Consider the following 16,534-nt stretch of genomic DNA (forward strand, 5'->3'; position numbering starts at 1 on the left):
CCTGTGGCGACAGCGACTTTTTTTCCCCTTTTCGTCCCTTTACCTTTCACGGCAGCGTCTGTTTCGTCTCCTTGTACAGGAAGTATGGCTAGCGGCGATGTCGCGTGCGCTTGTCCCTGTCCCAGGCTCAGAGAGAAAGCTTCCCAAGTTCACACCATTAAGTGTGAAGCTTGTTGTGGCTTTTTTTGTCATTTTCCAGACAGGTTTTTCCTCTGTGAAGCCCTGGGTTCGAATCCCAGCACCATATACACCAGGCTTGGTGAGACATACCTGTCATCCCAGCGTCCAGGAAGCAGAAGCAAATGGAGTGCCACAACTTTGAGACTAGCCTGGTCTGTAAAGGGGTTCCAGGCAATCCTGGGCTACATAGTAAAGACCCTGTCTATACACAAACAAACAAACAATTTTTTAAAGCTAATTTTTTTTTTTCAAACTGTCGAGCTGGACATGCACTTGGTTGGTAAAGATTTGTCCAGCATGCATAAGGCTCCGGGTTGGCTCTCAGGTGCTACATAAGCCTGGTGTGGAAGGCTACACCTCTCATCACAGGAGACTGGAGACAGAAGGACCCAAAGTTCAGTGTCTTTCCTCAGCTGCAGAGCGGGTTGGAGGACTGCCTGAGATACAATAAGAAATTTTCTCAAAATTAAATAAACTTAAAGTACTGGGCTGTGAGAGACTACGAGATCCTGTTCCTGCTCATCTACTTCATTGACCTTTACTGACCTTCAGATACAGTGACTTCACACAGTTAATCCCCGCACATCCCACAGCTCATGCTGTCACCGTCGCCGCCTGTTTTTGTAATATTACGTGTTTGTGCTTTTGTTTTCCATGAGTAATGCTTCAAGACTGGTCTGTTTTATTAGTTTGTTCAGAGGAAATTCTCTAAGCTCTGCTGGCCTCTGCATTGTCTGGATTTTCTATTAACTTCTGCTCTTCATTATTGACTCCCCCCCTGAGCGTTTTCAGTTATAGCAAGAACACTTAACTCAAAGGCTGCTCCTTGAACAAATGAGTAAGCACCCAATGCAGCATCGTGAACCTCGGGCATGGCATGGCAAGGCACCGCGGCTCTCCAGGGCCCCTTCACCCTGTGTGGCTGCATGCTTCCCCTCTGCTAGCCCACAGATACCGCCATTCTTTGGAGAAATCTTTTCAAGTCTTTCACTGACTTTTTAATGGAGTGAATTATGGTTTTTATGGAGAGTTATATGGATTTTTAAATGATTGATTCCTTTTAATTTTGTGTGCATTGATGTTTTACCTACATGTATGTCTTTGTGAGAGTGTCAGGTCCCCTGGAATGGAGTTACAGATAGTTTTGAGCCACCATGTGGGTGCTAGGAATTGAACCAGGTCCTCTAGAAGAGCCAGTCCTTTTTTTTTTTTTAAGATTTACTTATTTATCTATTTATTATATATACAGCATGTATGACTACAGGCCAGAAGAGGGCACCAGATCTCATTACAGATGGTTGTGAGCCACCATGTGGTTGCTGGGAATTGAACTCAGGACCTCTGGGAGAGCAATCAGTGCTCTCAACCTCTGAGCCATCTCTCCAGCCCCTTATATAGATTTCTAACTCTGTAGTTGTTGGAGTTCTGTAACTGTTAACTATTTACCACCTGTGTGATTTGCTAAGAGTTTTCCCATTCTGTAAATGGCATTCCCCCTCTTGTGTCATTTACACACACACACACACACACACACACACACACACACACACACGCACACGCACACACACACACATGCACACACGTACACACACACCACCTTATTCCCACAGTGACTACATTAAGGCAGGCTTCCTAGGATTGAGGTCCTTTTTTTTTTTTTTACAATATGGCTTTCTTGTGCAGATGCGTTAGGGAAGCTCAGTTGGCTGGTGGGTGACAAGAGGCTACTGTTTTCTCACCGCTGTGGCACAGAGAACCTGCTCATCTGGAAGCAGGGTTGACTTGAGCATTCAGTGCCAAGCAGAGAGATACAGCATCAGACTGATCCACACTCCCGTCCCCTAGAGGCGTAAGTACAGGCGTACCCAGCTAGGACGTGAGTGCCGGAAGTACCCCACCCCACCTCAGACACACACATACACCTCACCTCAGACTCAGAGGCCCAACCTCCTGCGATGATTTCATCTGTTTAGTAGTCCTTGGGGACCAGGGACAGAAGAAGCGCGATTACCCCTAGGGTTCTGTGGCTGTCGTCCATAGACAAGAGCCTTCATACCTGAACTGCTTCAGCTGCAGATTGAAATCTGCTGAGTGCCCAGTGAGTGAGGAAGCGGCTGTTTCAGCACTTCCTACTTGACTGAACACTCAGTGATGTAGAAAAACGGAGAGATCACGGTCTACATCATTAGCGGTAGACTACCTTGTTCTGCAGCCTGTGCCCTGGGGTCCACAGTCCTTACTAGTTGGAGTCAGGCAGCCTTTTGCTATTGAACCAGTCCAAAACTAGTTTCTGAGTTTCAGAAGCACACCGAAAGTTCTTCAGTTCCTCCACAGCAAAGATGGGCCCCACTCAATCAGAAGGAGCGGAGGCGTGGGGCAGAGACTCCGGGCCATGCTAGAGCCCACAACGCCAACTGCAAGGCAAACTAACAGTTCCTTTCCTTTGCAGAGGAAAGTGTCGGGACTCAGAGAAAGTCAACATGTGCCTCCAGTCACAGAGCAAGGGAGGTGTCGAGGCCATCTCATTGGACACTAGGGTCACTACTCCCAGCACATGACACTGGTCCTTGACCTGTGTCCTTGGCCATCCCCTTGGCCTGCACTGTCCCATCAGGCTGGCTCCACAGCCGCCATGGGAAAGTGGCTACATCAGAAGGCCAAAGTAGACATCACGTAGGCTGAGCACGGCCACTGCTAAGTTACAAGAGCAGCTGTCTCATGAAGAAGCATTTCCTACTCGCCCTTTGCCCTCTCTGCTGAAGTGGTACCCATTCAAGGAGGGATGGAAGGAGGGGGGACTGCTCGCATTCTGGAAGAGGCCTGGAAACTGCTGCCTCCGCTAGGTAGGCCCAGCCCTGCCCTCCTGCCTGGGACCCCAGAGCTACAGAGGAGGGGAAGGCCCAGAGTTGCAGAGGGATGGGAACTCCCTTGGCCGTAGGTTCTGGCTATGGAGCCTGCCCGAGTGAAGGAGAGATGTGAGGACACTGTTTAGGTGCCCTGTAGACCCGGCAGCCAGCTGACCCAGCACCTCCTCCCTGATTTGTATTTACACAGCTATACATTGAATATTAAACGTTGAAAATGTTGTAAATAAATATTTGCCAATCAAGTATCTGGGGTAAAGTAAAATTCACAGGAACACCTATACCTCCATAACAAGAAATCAGCCCATGTTTTTTAAAAAAAAAAATGAGCAAAAGGCCTGAATAGAAGTTGTTCCTTGAAGATGTACAAATGACCAAAGTCTAGGAAGAACCACTTGGCATCTCTAACCCTGAGGGAAATGCAAATCAGAACCACAATAAGCTATCGCCTCTCCTCTTCAGGACAGCCCCTATTGAAAGGGTATTAATGTATTTTTGTAATTTGATCATCAGCATTTTATTATCATTGTATTCGTTATTTCTTGTCAGACCTGTGAGTTCTTTTCAAATTTGTTTTAAAACTTATAGATGCAGCCAGGTGTGGCAGTGCACACCTGGTATCCTAGCAACAGGCTGAGGCTGTGTGGTGGTGCACATCTGGTATCCTAGCAACAGGCTGAGGCTGTGTGGTGGTGCACACCTGGTATCCTAGCAATAGACTGAGGCTGTGTGATGGTGCACATCTGGTATCCTAGCAATAGGCTGAGGCTGTGTGGTGGTGCACACCTGGTACCCCAGCGGGAAGCTGAGGCTGGGCTGTGGAGATTTGAGGTCAGACTGGAGTACAAAGCAAGAGCCCAGCCAGCCAAGGCTGCGAAGGAAGAGGAATACAGAGTTGATGCTGGCAGGGTATGCTCCTCTGCGGTGAATAGCTCTTGGCTGTGCCGTTCCTTTACCTCTACATCACGTTCATCTTCTTCAGCTAGGAGTGTTTTCATACTTTGGCACACTTTTGTATACTCCGTGCTGTTCTTATCTAATCAGTGAGTATAATTGAATGGTTTTTACTTAAAAATAGTATGGGTAGCTTATCTCTGCAGACTGTTAGAAAACTCTTGAGGACTAGTTTATCAGTCAGCTTTTTGGTCACTGACAGAGAGGACTTGCCAGGAACAACTTGAAGAGAGAAATAGATTTAGCTCACAGAGGCTTCATGCCATGGTTCCCCGTGCACTTGGACAGACCCTTATGTGGTGGAAGCGTATGGCAGAGGGGCTTACCTCCTTTTTCTCACTGCAGGGAGCAGGGTGGGGGTGTGTGCAAGGGCCCAGGGCAAGATTTTATCCCGAAGGATTCACCTAGCTGCCTCATCTTCCAACTAGGCCTCACCTCCTGCCTCTTGCCATCTCCCAGGAATGCCATCACAGTATGAACCCACCAGAGGATGAGTCCACTGATCAGATAAGTACTCTCAGAATCCAGTCACCTTACTGGGAGTCATACCAACTGATAACACCGCCCACTCGCCTTCAATGCATGAGACTGTGAGGGTGCACTTCATTTTGAAACTATCAATAAAAGATACATAGAACTCACTCAGCGATTGCCACAGGTGAGAAGTGGATATGATGGACTATCTGAGTGAGAGGTAGTCTGTGGGTTTCTGTGTTAGATGGAGCAGTTGATGGAGTCTATAGTTTTCTTTATAGTTTTTTCATCAGCCTGGACTGTGTTCCAGACATGCAGGTGACTACCCAGTCCCTTTCCTGCTGCTTCTGACCCTCTACTAGGATGAGCCTTGAGCAAATACTTCCTCAGTCTGCTGTAACAAAAGAGGCTTCAGTTGGGGGTTCTTCTTCTGTCATGAAACCTGCTCTTATTTCTAAGTTAGGAATATTATTTGAAAAAAATCATGTGTCTCACATTAACTTTTGTTTTGTTTTTTGAGACAAAAGTCTCACTATGTAACTCTGGGTAGCCTAGAACTCAGCTGGCCGTGAACTCACAGAGATCTGTCTTCCTCCTGAGTGCTGAGATTAGAGGGGTGCACCTGGCTTTCACACTTCTTTCTTAAGCACGATTCTGTTTTCTCAGGAAAGAAGCATTGGGCCAATGCTGTCTTCCCCCTTTAGTATGTAGTGGCTGTTAGGTGCCCATGCTGTCTGCCCTCTCCCCTCGGTTCTCCTGTCCGAACATGGTGCATGTCTGACGAACAAGGAGGGTGGAAAGAAATACTGAAGAGAACCTGCTCATTGCTGTCGATGCTGTGTGCTGGGAGTTGTGTCCCGCCCAGCCGCTCATCATAGTTTTAAAAAATTGGCCGGGCGGTGGTGGCGCACGCCTTTAATCCCAGCACTCGGGAGGCAGAGCCAGGCGAATCGCTGTGAGTTCGAGGCCAGCCTGGGCTACCAAGTGAGCTCCAGGAAAGGCGCAAAACTACACAGAGAAACCCTGTCTCGAAAAACCAAAAAAAAAAAAAAAAAAAGAATTAAAAAATTGTTCGTCATTTTCTTCTCCTGTTTAAAGCATGTTTCCTGAGAACAGACTTTTTTGTCTGTCATACTCACATATATACCCAAGCATCTTAAATAGCAGCCCAGCAAAAAGCATTTGTAGAATAAATATTCTGTTGTATTTAAAGTCAATTAAGAAAAATTCTAAGAGACCTTAAAATATGTTGAGAGATGATAGATAGATAGATAGATAGATAGATAGATAGATAGATAGATAGATAGATAGATAGACATACACACATACACAGACAGACAGACAGACAGACAGATGGATTTGAACTAGAGAGGTGGCTCAGTGCTTAGGAGTGCATACAGCTCCTGCAAAAGACCCAGTTATGTTCCCAGGGCCCACACGGCAGCAGCTCACAACCATCTGCAATTCCAACCCTGACACCCTGTTCTGGTCTCTTGGGGCACCTGTGTTCATATGTATATATTCCATACACAGACACAGGCATACACACAACTTAAAAATAAAAACAAAATCTTTTTAAGAAAGAGATTGGCCGCATGTCAGATACATCATTGAAAGAGCTAAGGCTTGCTGGCCGAGTGAGACATGAGAAAGCTTGAATTTGACTCTGCTGATTGTAAGTTGAAGAAACATCTACTTGAGACTAACACTTATCCAAATTCAGAGTCATTTAACCAGGCGATCAAAGCTACTTGGACTACTTAAATTCACCTCAAGTCTTTTGATCTTATATTGTTTTATAAAAACGTACGAAAATAACTTAGTACATCAAATATGACACCACACTCAAAAGAAAAATGCATAATAAGAGAGGAAAGTCAGCTGAAATACCACCTTCCTTTATGATCTTCTGACTGAAATAAAGAATTATTTATGATATTAATACTTAATTTTTAGAAGTTGAGGAAGACATCTGAGTTGCTTCTTGGGCAAGTTAGAATGTGGTACTGACTTCTGTGAATAACTAATGTTTTAAAATGATGGAGATTAAAAGTGAATCGAGACTCTTCTCTTTATCTGATGTCAGCCATCTTCAAATTTATGAGGTGATTTTTACCACATATCTCCACAAATAATAAAAAGCAGCATTTGTCCTGCATTTGAGCTCAAATAAATGCAAATTCTTTTAAAATGAAAATATTGACAGTGAGCACCAAATTAAAAAAGAAAGAAAAGTTATGTATTCGGTGTCTATAAATCACCAGGCTCTTGGGAGAGAATGTAAGTAAATCTAAGAACTGTACTTTTTCTTGATTGTACATTTTCCCTTGGAAACAAATCATTTCCCGGCTGTGGCTGGCTCGACAGCTCCCAGGATGACATCAGCTCTCTGACTATGCACTATCTGCTTTCCTTCAGATAACTCAGTGGCACTTCATCAAGTTTAATGATTGAGATGAATTAGAAACCAATGGGGTTGAGTTTAAATTCCCTTAACTGCTGTGAATAATGTATTCTTGACCTTAGACCTACTTTGGAACACTCCTGAGAGTTTTTAATGCCCATGGGTTTCTCTGTTTCTAGAAATTGAAGTCAGCAAGTAAAGGCACATGCACTCCTTAGAGTTCTAATAGTATCTGTCAAAATGTACTAAATTACAGTGCAGTGCATCATCAATCCACACCAACCATCCTCTTTCCTGTCTGTCTTAACCTGACTCAAAACCAGAAGGATAACAACCTTAGCATTGTTATTCCACTTCGGGAAAATCATACGCAGTATCTTCGCTGTAGTGCCTTTCAGTAGTGGGCAACTCTGATGATGAGTGAGGTGAAGGTCCAGAGGTCATGTTAGAAATTAAACTGTTGCTCAGAAAGAAAAGAGCAAGCTGTGAACAGAACTAACCACTCCTGCAGCTCCTAGAAACTCACCTGTGACTGCCAGGTGATAATACTCACATTCCAGACATCTGGTCTACCACTCTGCTCTTATACCAATGCTGCTCACTGTTGAACGTACATGCAAATTTCCTGTTTTGATTAACATTGGGTCAGAATTCAGCATTTCTTTTTCTGTTCTTTAAAGATTGTGTTTGTGGTGGAGGTTGGGGTGGAGTATGCATGAGGAGTCCAGAGGTGCCAGATCCCCATGAAGCTGGAGTTTACAGGTGTGTGTGAGCAACCTGATGCGGGTGCTGGGAACAGAACTTGAGCTCTCTGGAGATATAGGTTCTCAGGACAAGTAGTGCAGGCTCTTAACCTGTGAACCATCTCTCCAGCCCAGAATTCAACATTTCTGATGAATCTCTTAAGTAGTGCCCACCTGAGTGGCTAGTTCTCTGACTGCAGTGTGAGTAGAGAGCCATAACCCAGATGATTTCCACCTAATTTGAAGCTCAGGCCTTATAATTTAATATATTTATATAAATATCTATTTAAGATGCAAGACTTTCTAAATTTCAGGGCCGGCTGAGGATCTGGCTCAGTATTAGAGCACTTGCCTAGCATGCACAAGACCCCTAAATTCAACCCTTAGCACCACACATACAAGACCATAAATCTCATAACTGGTCTTTTTTTTTTTTTTTTTTTTTTTTTTTTTTTTTTTTTTTGAGGGCTTATAAATCATCTCCCCAAGTTCTTATTTAAGTTGGCTCTGTAGCAACGTACATTGTCTTTCTGATTAGCCAAATCCCAGAATGTTTTCCAATATTAGTGTAATTGAGTGTGTCTGGCCAAAACACAATTCAAGTCAGCAGGCATGATAATTTTGAAGCTTGACTCACTCATGGTTCCATGTCCTATTTTCTTGTTATCTGTGCTGGCTAGTCTTATGTCAACTTGACACACAAACTAGAGTTACCTGAAAGGAGGGAGCCTCAACTGAGAAGATCCTGCCACAAGATCTGGCTGTAAGGCATTTTCTTAGTGATTGATGGAGAAGGGCCTAGCCCACTGTGGGTGGTTTCACTCCTCTGGTGGTCCTGGGCTATATAAGAAAGCAAGCTGAGCAAGCCAGGGAAACAAGCCAGTAAGCAGCACCCCTCCATGGCCTCTGCATCAATTCCTGCCTCCAGGTTCCTGCCCTGTTTGAGTTCCTGTCCTGATTTCTTTCGATGATGAACAGCAATATAGAAGTGTAAGCCAAATAAACCCTTTCCTCCCCAACTTGCTTTTTGGTCACAGTGTTTCATCACAGCAATAGAAACCCTAAGGAAGACAATTTCCTATGATGCCAACACTCAGAAAGAAAACTTCGGCTCCCAGTAAATGGCAGTGATCTGAACATGGACCTGGAAGGGGTTCCCAGCTTGAGAGTGAGGTAGTAGTAGTAGTAAGCTCCCTGAGTCTTTGTTTGGACTGTGGGTCTGATAGTCACAGGAACTGCTGTGGTCTTGTAGAAGTACTGAGGTTGGGTGCAGACAAAGTTACCATCTTGTAGAAAGATTGCATAGAAAGGGCTGGAGATGTGGCTCAGAGGTTAAGAGCACTACTTGCTCTTCCAAAGGTCCTGAGTTCAATTCCCAGCAACCACATGGTGGCTCACAACCGTCTGTAATGAGATCTGGTGCCCTCTTCTGGTCTGCAGAGATACGTGCAGACAGAATACTATACATAATAATAAAAAAAGATTGCATAGAAAAAGCAGGTGCTACCTGTGTGCTGTCCCCAGTCCGTAAAGCGCTGACAGGTCCCTCTGGCCCATCATTGGACACCTGTGCACCTGTTGGGCCATAAGCGCAGTATCTAAGATGCCTGTTGGTCTGCCACTGTGTCTCCAAAGACAGAGTGTGCACTCAGCCAACACCATCATGCGAGCCCATCTTGTGCTCTGGGCCCAGGGTTTCTGTACCTCCATGTCTGGAAGGTGAGAAGCAGGTCTCACAATTTAACCACATTCCGAGAGGGAAATGGGAGAATGTATTGTTCCTGTGTTTTCTTCTCAAAGTGTTTAAAGATTAGCAGCAAACACTCTGTCCAATAAAAAGAAAAAGTATTTTATATTCAGTGTCAGTTTTATACAAAATAATAGAGGCATCAAATAGGATTAGAGATAATATACAGAAGCATTACAATAGCCCATGTGGGGAAGTGCAATTGTAGATAATTTTCATTATCCTCTTGATCTGATTCACCGTATGTATTTCTTTTACAATTGAAAGTTTTTTATTTTGTTTTGTGTTTTGTTTTGTTTTGTTTTTTTAAATAAAAAGAACAAAGAATAAGGGAAACAAAGCAATACTGTGTGCAAGCTGGACACTCCCTCCCAGGGCCTTGGGGCCAGAGTTAATCGTTTGATGTCTCTACATGCTATAGATCTGTATACTGCCTCCGTGACAGTAATAAATTAGAGTGTCTCGGTAAAGACCAAACTCATCAATTTTTCCAAAATCTGTATTTGATTAATTCTACAAAGGTCTGGGTCAAAGTTATTCCTCAATGCTTATTATTTTAACAAAGAAACTCAAGGTTTCTAGGTTTGTCAGAAAATTCATTATCAGCACACAATGGCAAAAGGTCACCAAATGCCTCCTTCCACAGCAAAATGGCATCGAAGAAAAATCTCTTTTCCTCAACAACCCATTACCCTAGCGGAACGAAGAAAAACCTCTGGCATTTCAGATCCTGTTGCTTCGGGGGAAATAAATGTTCCCTAGATCACGGAGAAAACCGGCAAACAAATGAATGAAAAACAAATAGATTCCTGCAGCGTCCCAGGCTGTGCCAGACCAAACAAACTCCAAGTCAGCTTTCATCCCCAGGGTTCGCCAAATCTGCAGAGTGACACTTTCCACGACGGCATGCATCCGCGCTGTAGTTAGAGAAAGCTGTACACACACCAAAGCACTGCAAATTAAAGGAACATGCAGAGAAAACCAGAAAGAGAAGCTCCAGTGTTCTGTGTATCTTTAACTGTGGTGGGAAAGCCGTAGCTGGCAAAGCGTTGTTGAAACCTTGATCTTATAAGTGGAAGCGTTTTAGAAGTGACTCATCCCCTTCTCGCGATGCATAAGCGGGACTGTCACTCGACTGAATTTAGCAGTGCTAAGTTCCACTGCGTCCTCAAAGTTCCTCCCATTAGTTCTGCCTCGTGCGCACCACTGAACACAAGCTTTCTCTGTATCTTCCATTTCCATTGGTTAATTTCAACCTCGAATACATTTCCATCACTTTCTCCCTTTTTCTTTTATTGTTTTCTGTTGAAACCAGCAGTTGTGGATAAAGCCGGAGTTCACCATGACCCCAGCCCCAGCTTGGTGTCACTGCTGACACATTTGGTTTGCCCTATCGGGGTCCCTCGATTACTCATTTAAACAATAGAGACATGTGGAATTGCATACATGTGTGTGATGCTTTTTCCCCATGTACTTGGTTTCGTATAATTTTTTTGTCTGTTTTATTTTGTTTGCCATATGCTTTAGTCCTCATCAACGTGGAGGTTTTTTCCCACGTTAGTAAGTATAGATCAGTGGCTTTCAATGGGGGCTGTTCTGCCTCCGGGGAGATTTGGTGACTTCTAGACAGTAGTCTCACTAATGGGTAGAGACCAAGGATGCTGACAAACACGGTGTACACATCAGCACCATAACAGAGAATTATCCGCACAAGGGGTCAAGAATGTCAAGAGAGCCCCTGACAGGCTCTTCTTCCTCTGAAATGCTGCGTAGCCAATGGTTCATTCAGCCAGCCACGCTGAGTCTTCAAACACGTCTTCCCATTCCATTTCACCACAGTCTGCCCTCTTCCCTGCATACCCCCGTCATAACCCATTCCTGCTGCTATAACAAAATACCACAGGTCACACACCTCATAAATAACAGAAATTCATGTTCACATAGTTCTGGAGGCCAAGGAGCCCGGGATCAAGGTGTCTACAGACGTGGTGTCTATAAAGGGCTTAGTCTCCAAGTCCAAGATGGCGCCCCTTTGCGTGACCACTCAAGGCAAAGGGGACAGAAGATCAAAAGTGATAAAGGGATGCATCTCTCTCTTCCTCAAGTTCTTTTGTATGGGCACTAACCAACCCCATCCATCCTGTTCATGGTGGAGGAGCCACCAGGCCAAACCGCTCTGCCCTATGACCCCACCTCTCACTACTGTGGGGTCATTTCAGGGGGCCATGCCTTCTAACCACAGCAACCCCTCCAGGCTACCAGGGGTCTCTAAATCCCCTGGCTCCTTCTCAGTTGACCTTCCTGCACATTTCCCAAAGCTCGTTTCCGGGTCTTCCTTCAGCACTGGGCTGCCCGTGACTGTCCACTCCCGCCCTCCTCTGTGGTACCACGCTGGCTTCCTGGAACTCTGCTAGGCTCTGGGAATGTGGAGATGAACTTCAGGTGGGTCCTGCTTTGCAGGCTCTCTGGTCCATCATCAGGGATTATGCCAAGTTTGCTGAGTGACTGACTGACCGACTGACTGATTAGATCTAGTGTTACAGATCGTAAAGGCCAGTGAGACACGCTTTCTCTTCGTGGGTCAGAATTTATCACACATTTTAATCTTTTGTGACTGTTTCTCCTTAAACATACATTTCAAACAGTAAGTCAAGAAGAAAACGTTCCTCACGTTTGCCCACTGCCACCCGCTTTGCCCTGCTTACGGCACCTGCATTGGGGCACACATTGGCTGTGCAGAGAGCACACTTGGCCTCTGCCAAGGCTGAGAGCTCCCCTTAAAGAAGCAGTCCCGCTTGTGGCCGGCTGAGGGGAAAGGTGTTTACTCCACGGTCCCTTTCCCCGCCCTGTCTCTCAGCCTCTTCTGGATGATGGGGCCTTCAGCACCTGCAGCCTCTCTCTCCTTCAGGGAGACCCCAGGAGTGGACTGAGCCGAAGGTGCCTCCTGGTCCTCCTCTCCCTGGATCAAGGACCCTTAAGCACCTACCGAAACCCCGACAGCAAAGGAAACCTCAGCCGTAAATCCAATCCAGTGTTGAAACGAGACTCTTCAGTACTTCGTGTTCCCCGGGCAGGGATGTTGGGAGATAGAGTAAATGGGATGTGACCCACACCCCCGAGAAGCCAGAGCCCGCCAGCATGGGAGCATATATAAATAGTCACGTAGAATGCAGAACAGAACGCAGTTAACACTCAAGAGAAGGTTGAACAACATGGTTCGAGGAGGCGGCGGCTTAGTTACAAAGTGGGACCAAGCAACTCACTTGAGAACAGCGTCCCACCTAAGAACAAGAGGCGCTTTAGTTGGTAGATTATCTTCAGTTCAAACACAAGGAAAGTGGGGTTTCTGAAAGGAGAAAGGAGACAGGAATTTTTAGAAGCTGCTCTACAGAGCTTCTCATGGTTGGTGAGGTCCAAATAGAAGAGTGGGGGGAGCTGTCTCAGTTCTCATCTCACAGATGGGACATTCACTTCAAATCTTAGGAAGGCCCCCAATGTTGACCACCTCAGTCTCCACTGTGGAAGGCAAGCAGCCCTGGTTGCCTATCAAAGATTTTAAAAAATTGACTCATTTCTATTCAAGTGCATAATGGAATTCTTAAAGACACAGCCCTTGACCACTTCAGGTCTACCTGGAAAGTTCTTCAGGGTCCCCGTCTATATCTGTCCACATTTATATTTCTCATGGGGTCCTGGGATCAGGAAGGATGTAACTCAGCACAGAGGCCTCTACTAGAAAGTACCAAACTCCCCCTCGATAAGGGAGCCGATTGGAGAGGAAGACATGGTTGTGGGCAGGAAAGAGGTGTTTGAAATAGGTGAGTGAACAAGCACAATAGCCATCAGGTTTCTTTTCTTGTCCACTTTTGCTCTATTAGTGACCTTACCCCACCCCCACATCTCTCTCTGTCTCCCCCTCCCCCTCCCCCTTCTCTCTCCCAGTCTCTGTCTCTCTTTCTCTGTCTCTCTGCTGTGCTAGGGGCAGAACCTAGGACTCTCTACATATTAGACAAAGGCTCTACCTCTGAATACCCCCCACCCACACACACACATACACACACTTACACACAAACACCACCAAATGATTGTGTTTCATCCCTCTGGGTACAGTCCTAATTGGCTGATGGAAGGAGAGTCTGGAAAGCAAAGAGAACATGGTTCTAGAAGTTTCAAGGAGCCCCTGCACTCATGTCATACTTCTGTGTAGCAAATTTCCAGGAATTCATCTTCAAATGATGTCCGCTACCTATTTCGTGGTCTCTAGGGCAACAGGCCAGGCAAGCTCAGGGTCTCCTGTGGCTATAGTCAAGTCATGGAGGCTCTGGGAAGGCCTGCTTCTGACAGGTCACTGGCAGAAGGCAGTGGCTGAGGCTGGAGGACCTGAAGCCCTGGTCTCTGCTCAGGGACAATCCTCTGCTTCTCAAGCCCTGGCTCCCTGGCCTCTTCAGCTCCACGCCTGCAGTGAGAACCTCTGCTGTGGAATCTCTCACAGATAGGTTTTCTCACCCACGTGACCGCTGCCAGCCAGAGAAAACACTGCTCTCAAAAGGCTCACGTGATTAGGCTTGGCCCTCCAGGTGACCTCCCTACTGACGTCGCAGACTAGTCACTTTATTATAGCGCTTCCTTTGCCCCTAAAGTAACACATCACCGGAGGGACACCCGGGGACAAATGCTATGTGACCCATCTTTGAATCTGGCCACCCACTGTCCAGGATGTGGCTGTGTCTGACCTTGAAATGATACCTGGAGATCGAAGGGCAGAGAGCCGAGACTGCAGATGGGATGGGAGTGACACCAGAGACGCCTCAGGGGACCAGAGCAAAGCCCTGGCTGGCAGAATCAGATTACTGAGCTGAGAATGAAAAGCCTTTCATTAGGGAGCATTGTGGTTGAGCAGAATATGGAAGCCGTCGGGGTCCTTGCCTCTTTAGCTGTTCCTCGTAGAGATGCTGAGGCATCTGGATTGGAAATGCTATTCTGATACAGTTTTGCCCTGAGAAATGTCCATCCCTCTAGGAAATAACTTCACATGGTTTAAATCCTGGCCCGACTGCTGAAGCAGGGACCTCAGACCCACAGTGAACCACTGAGAAGGCCTCGGTGTGAAGGCGAGGACCAGGGACTTGGTTATCAGAAGAGCCGCCTCAAGGAGAAGGGCTCAAAGGCCGTGTGGCTCAGATCTGATGCCTCAAGGCGCTTCAGAAGTTCTCCAGAGATAAGATCCCTTCTACCTCCTCCCTTCTTAGGACACAGGTCTATCTCCCTACTTCCCCAAATGTCTTTTTGCCCTTATTGACTCCTCCATGGAAATCAAAGTCACTTCTTTCACAACACAGTGTCATATGCTCACACTTCTGTTGGGGACCTTCCTTATTCTCCAGCAGCACCTGGACCTGAGCTGGGGGTGGGGAGTGAAATCTGATGAAAACAGGTCTGGAAGAGCTGTCTCTGGGCAAGTGTGGGCAAAGGTCAGTAGACTCAGATGCCTTCCTCCAGCTTCTCCCCAGGCTACCACAGGTTGCTAATGGGGAAGAGCATTGCCTACCCTCCCATCTCGCTGGCATGGAAGGGAGTGTCTGGCTCTGTTTTAAACGAGACACTGAAAACGTGTGTGTCCCTGTTCTCCTGATCCATTTCTTGTCTTGAACCCCAGAGTCCCCGTGAGGAGAGTAGAAAAGAGAGTCTCCTCGATAAAAAGCAGGGCTGGAATAAAGTATGAGAAGGAGGGGATGCAGGGAAGGCACGGGAGGCCTCAGGGAGGGCTCAGGGCTTTGTTCAGTGGTAAGGCACTTCCTAACACCTCCAGATCCGGCACTCAGAAAGGAGGAAGGGAGAAAGGTTGGGGGAGATACTTTACCTTTTCAGCAGCCATGGGACTAGGAAAAAAAAGTCACTCTAACTCTTAATTTTGATTGATTTTGTTGTTATTGTTTGCTTGGGTGTGGGTTTTGTTTATTTGATTGTACGCCTTTGTATATTCAGCAAATACTTCTTGCTCCTTTGTGTCTATAACACTGTGGTTCTTACACACTGCATACTGTGGTACTCAGTCTTTACCATACACAAAAATCCCCAGGGCAACACGTTTAAAATGCAGCTTCCTTAAAGCCTCCCTCCATAGCTCGAGATCTCTGACTTTGTTGATCACCCCTTACACACACACACACACACACACACCCGGAAATCTAGGTGACTCGGGGTCTTTCCTTTGAGGAAGGTTGTCATAGGAAGAGTACAAGCTGTAGTTTCTTGTCCAAAGGACACATCCCTGCATTAGGGGTTAGAATGTTAACTAACATATGTCAAGATGAGTTATAAACCCCCATGGTGGATGCCGAGCAGAGAACCCAAAAGTTGGAGAGATGGTAGGTGGGAAGAGGACTGTTCCACAGTGGGGTCCTCAGAGATTAAAACAGGATGGGCTTCTAAGTGGGCCTTTAAGAGTGAAGGAAAGAGTGGATGGGGAGGAGTTAGGGGGATGAGTGAAGGAGGTAAGCATGATCAAAGGGCATATATTTTAAAAGGATGCAGAGAGGGTACTGGGTGGGAATGTGTGCATAGAGGCAGGTGGCCTCGTACGGTGGCCGACAGCTCAAAGAAGCTCAGACGGACTGAGTGAGATGGCTCCATCACTCTGGTGATCCCTGAAGCACAGCCTCGTTCTTCTTCCTTATTAGGTTGCTTTCCAGAACATTTCATAAGGTATTACCCATGGGCATATGAAAAAAAAGAAGTCACCTTTGAAATACATGCACCCTGTTATGTGTCGTTTCAGCCTGATTGTTTGTCTACACTGTTGAAAAATTCTGTAGACTCCAGTGGCATTCAAAGCCTGGTCCTTGGCCCTGCATGTTCTCCTTCAGAGGTGGCCAGTGAGAAAAGCAAGGGAGGCGGTCTAGAATACCATGTGGGAACACTCTGTCACCCCTGGCAGTGTAGTACCCAGTCTATTCGCACATGCCACGTCACAGCTCATTCTTCCTGTAAGTGTCTTTACTAATTACTAAATTAATAAAGGGGTGCTTCATGGATGCCACACCTCTGTTCATAACTGTTTTTTCCTCATTCTGACAAATTTGAATAAGTTTTCAGAAAACGTTTTATGCCGTATTAAAATCGTAAGAAGTTGAGAGACCCCTTTCTTACTAGTATTCATCATAAAAAC

At 46.0% G+C, this 16,534-nt stretch overlaps 1 protein-coding gene across 2 annotated transcripts in view; it reads left to right on the forward strand.

Annotated features, from left to right (window-relative positions):
- Window positions 1-16,534, forward strand: part of Arsb (arylsulfatase B) — a 170,114-nt gene that overhangs the window by 118,200 nt on the left and 35,380 nt on the right. The window contains exon 7 of one of the 2 annotated variants that reach the window (XM_042261637.2): window positions 10,013-10,228. The exons of the other annotated variant lie outside the window; for it this stretch is intronic. Within the exon in view, the coding sequence (XP_042117571.2) occupies window positions 10,013-10,128 (116 nt within the window). The 3' untranslated portion in view covers window positions 10,129-10,228. Of the gene's footprint in view, window positions 1-10,012; window positions 10,229-16,534 lie in introns of those variants that run through there. 2 annotated transcript variants of the gene reach the window in all.

The sequence above is a fragment of the Peromyscus maniculatus genome, chromosome 15, assembly GCF_049852395.1.
Source record: "Peromyscus maniculatus bairdii isolate BWxNUB_F1_BW_parent chromosome 15, HU_Pman_BW_mat_3.1, whole genome shotgun sequence".
NCBI classification, from domain to species: Eukaryota; Metazoa; Chordata; class Mammalia; order Rodentia; family Cricetidae; genus Peromyscus; species Peromyscus maniculatus.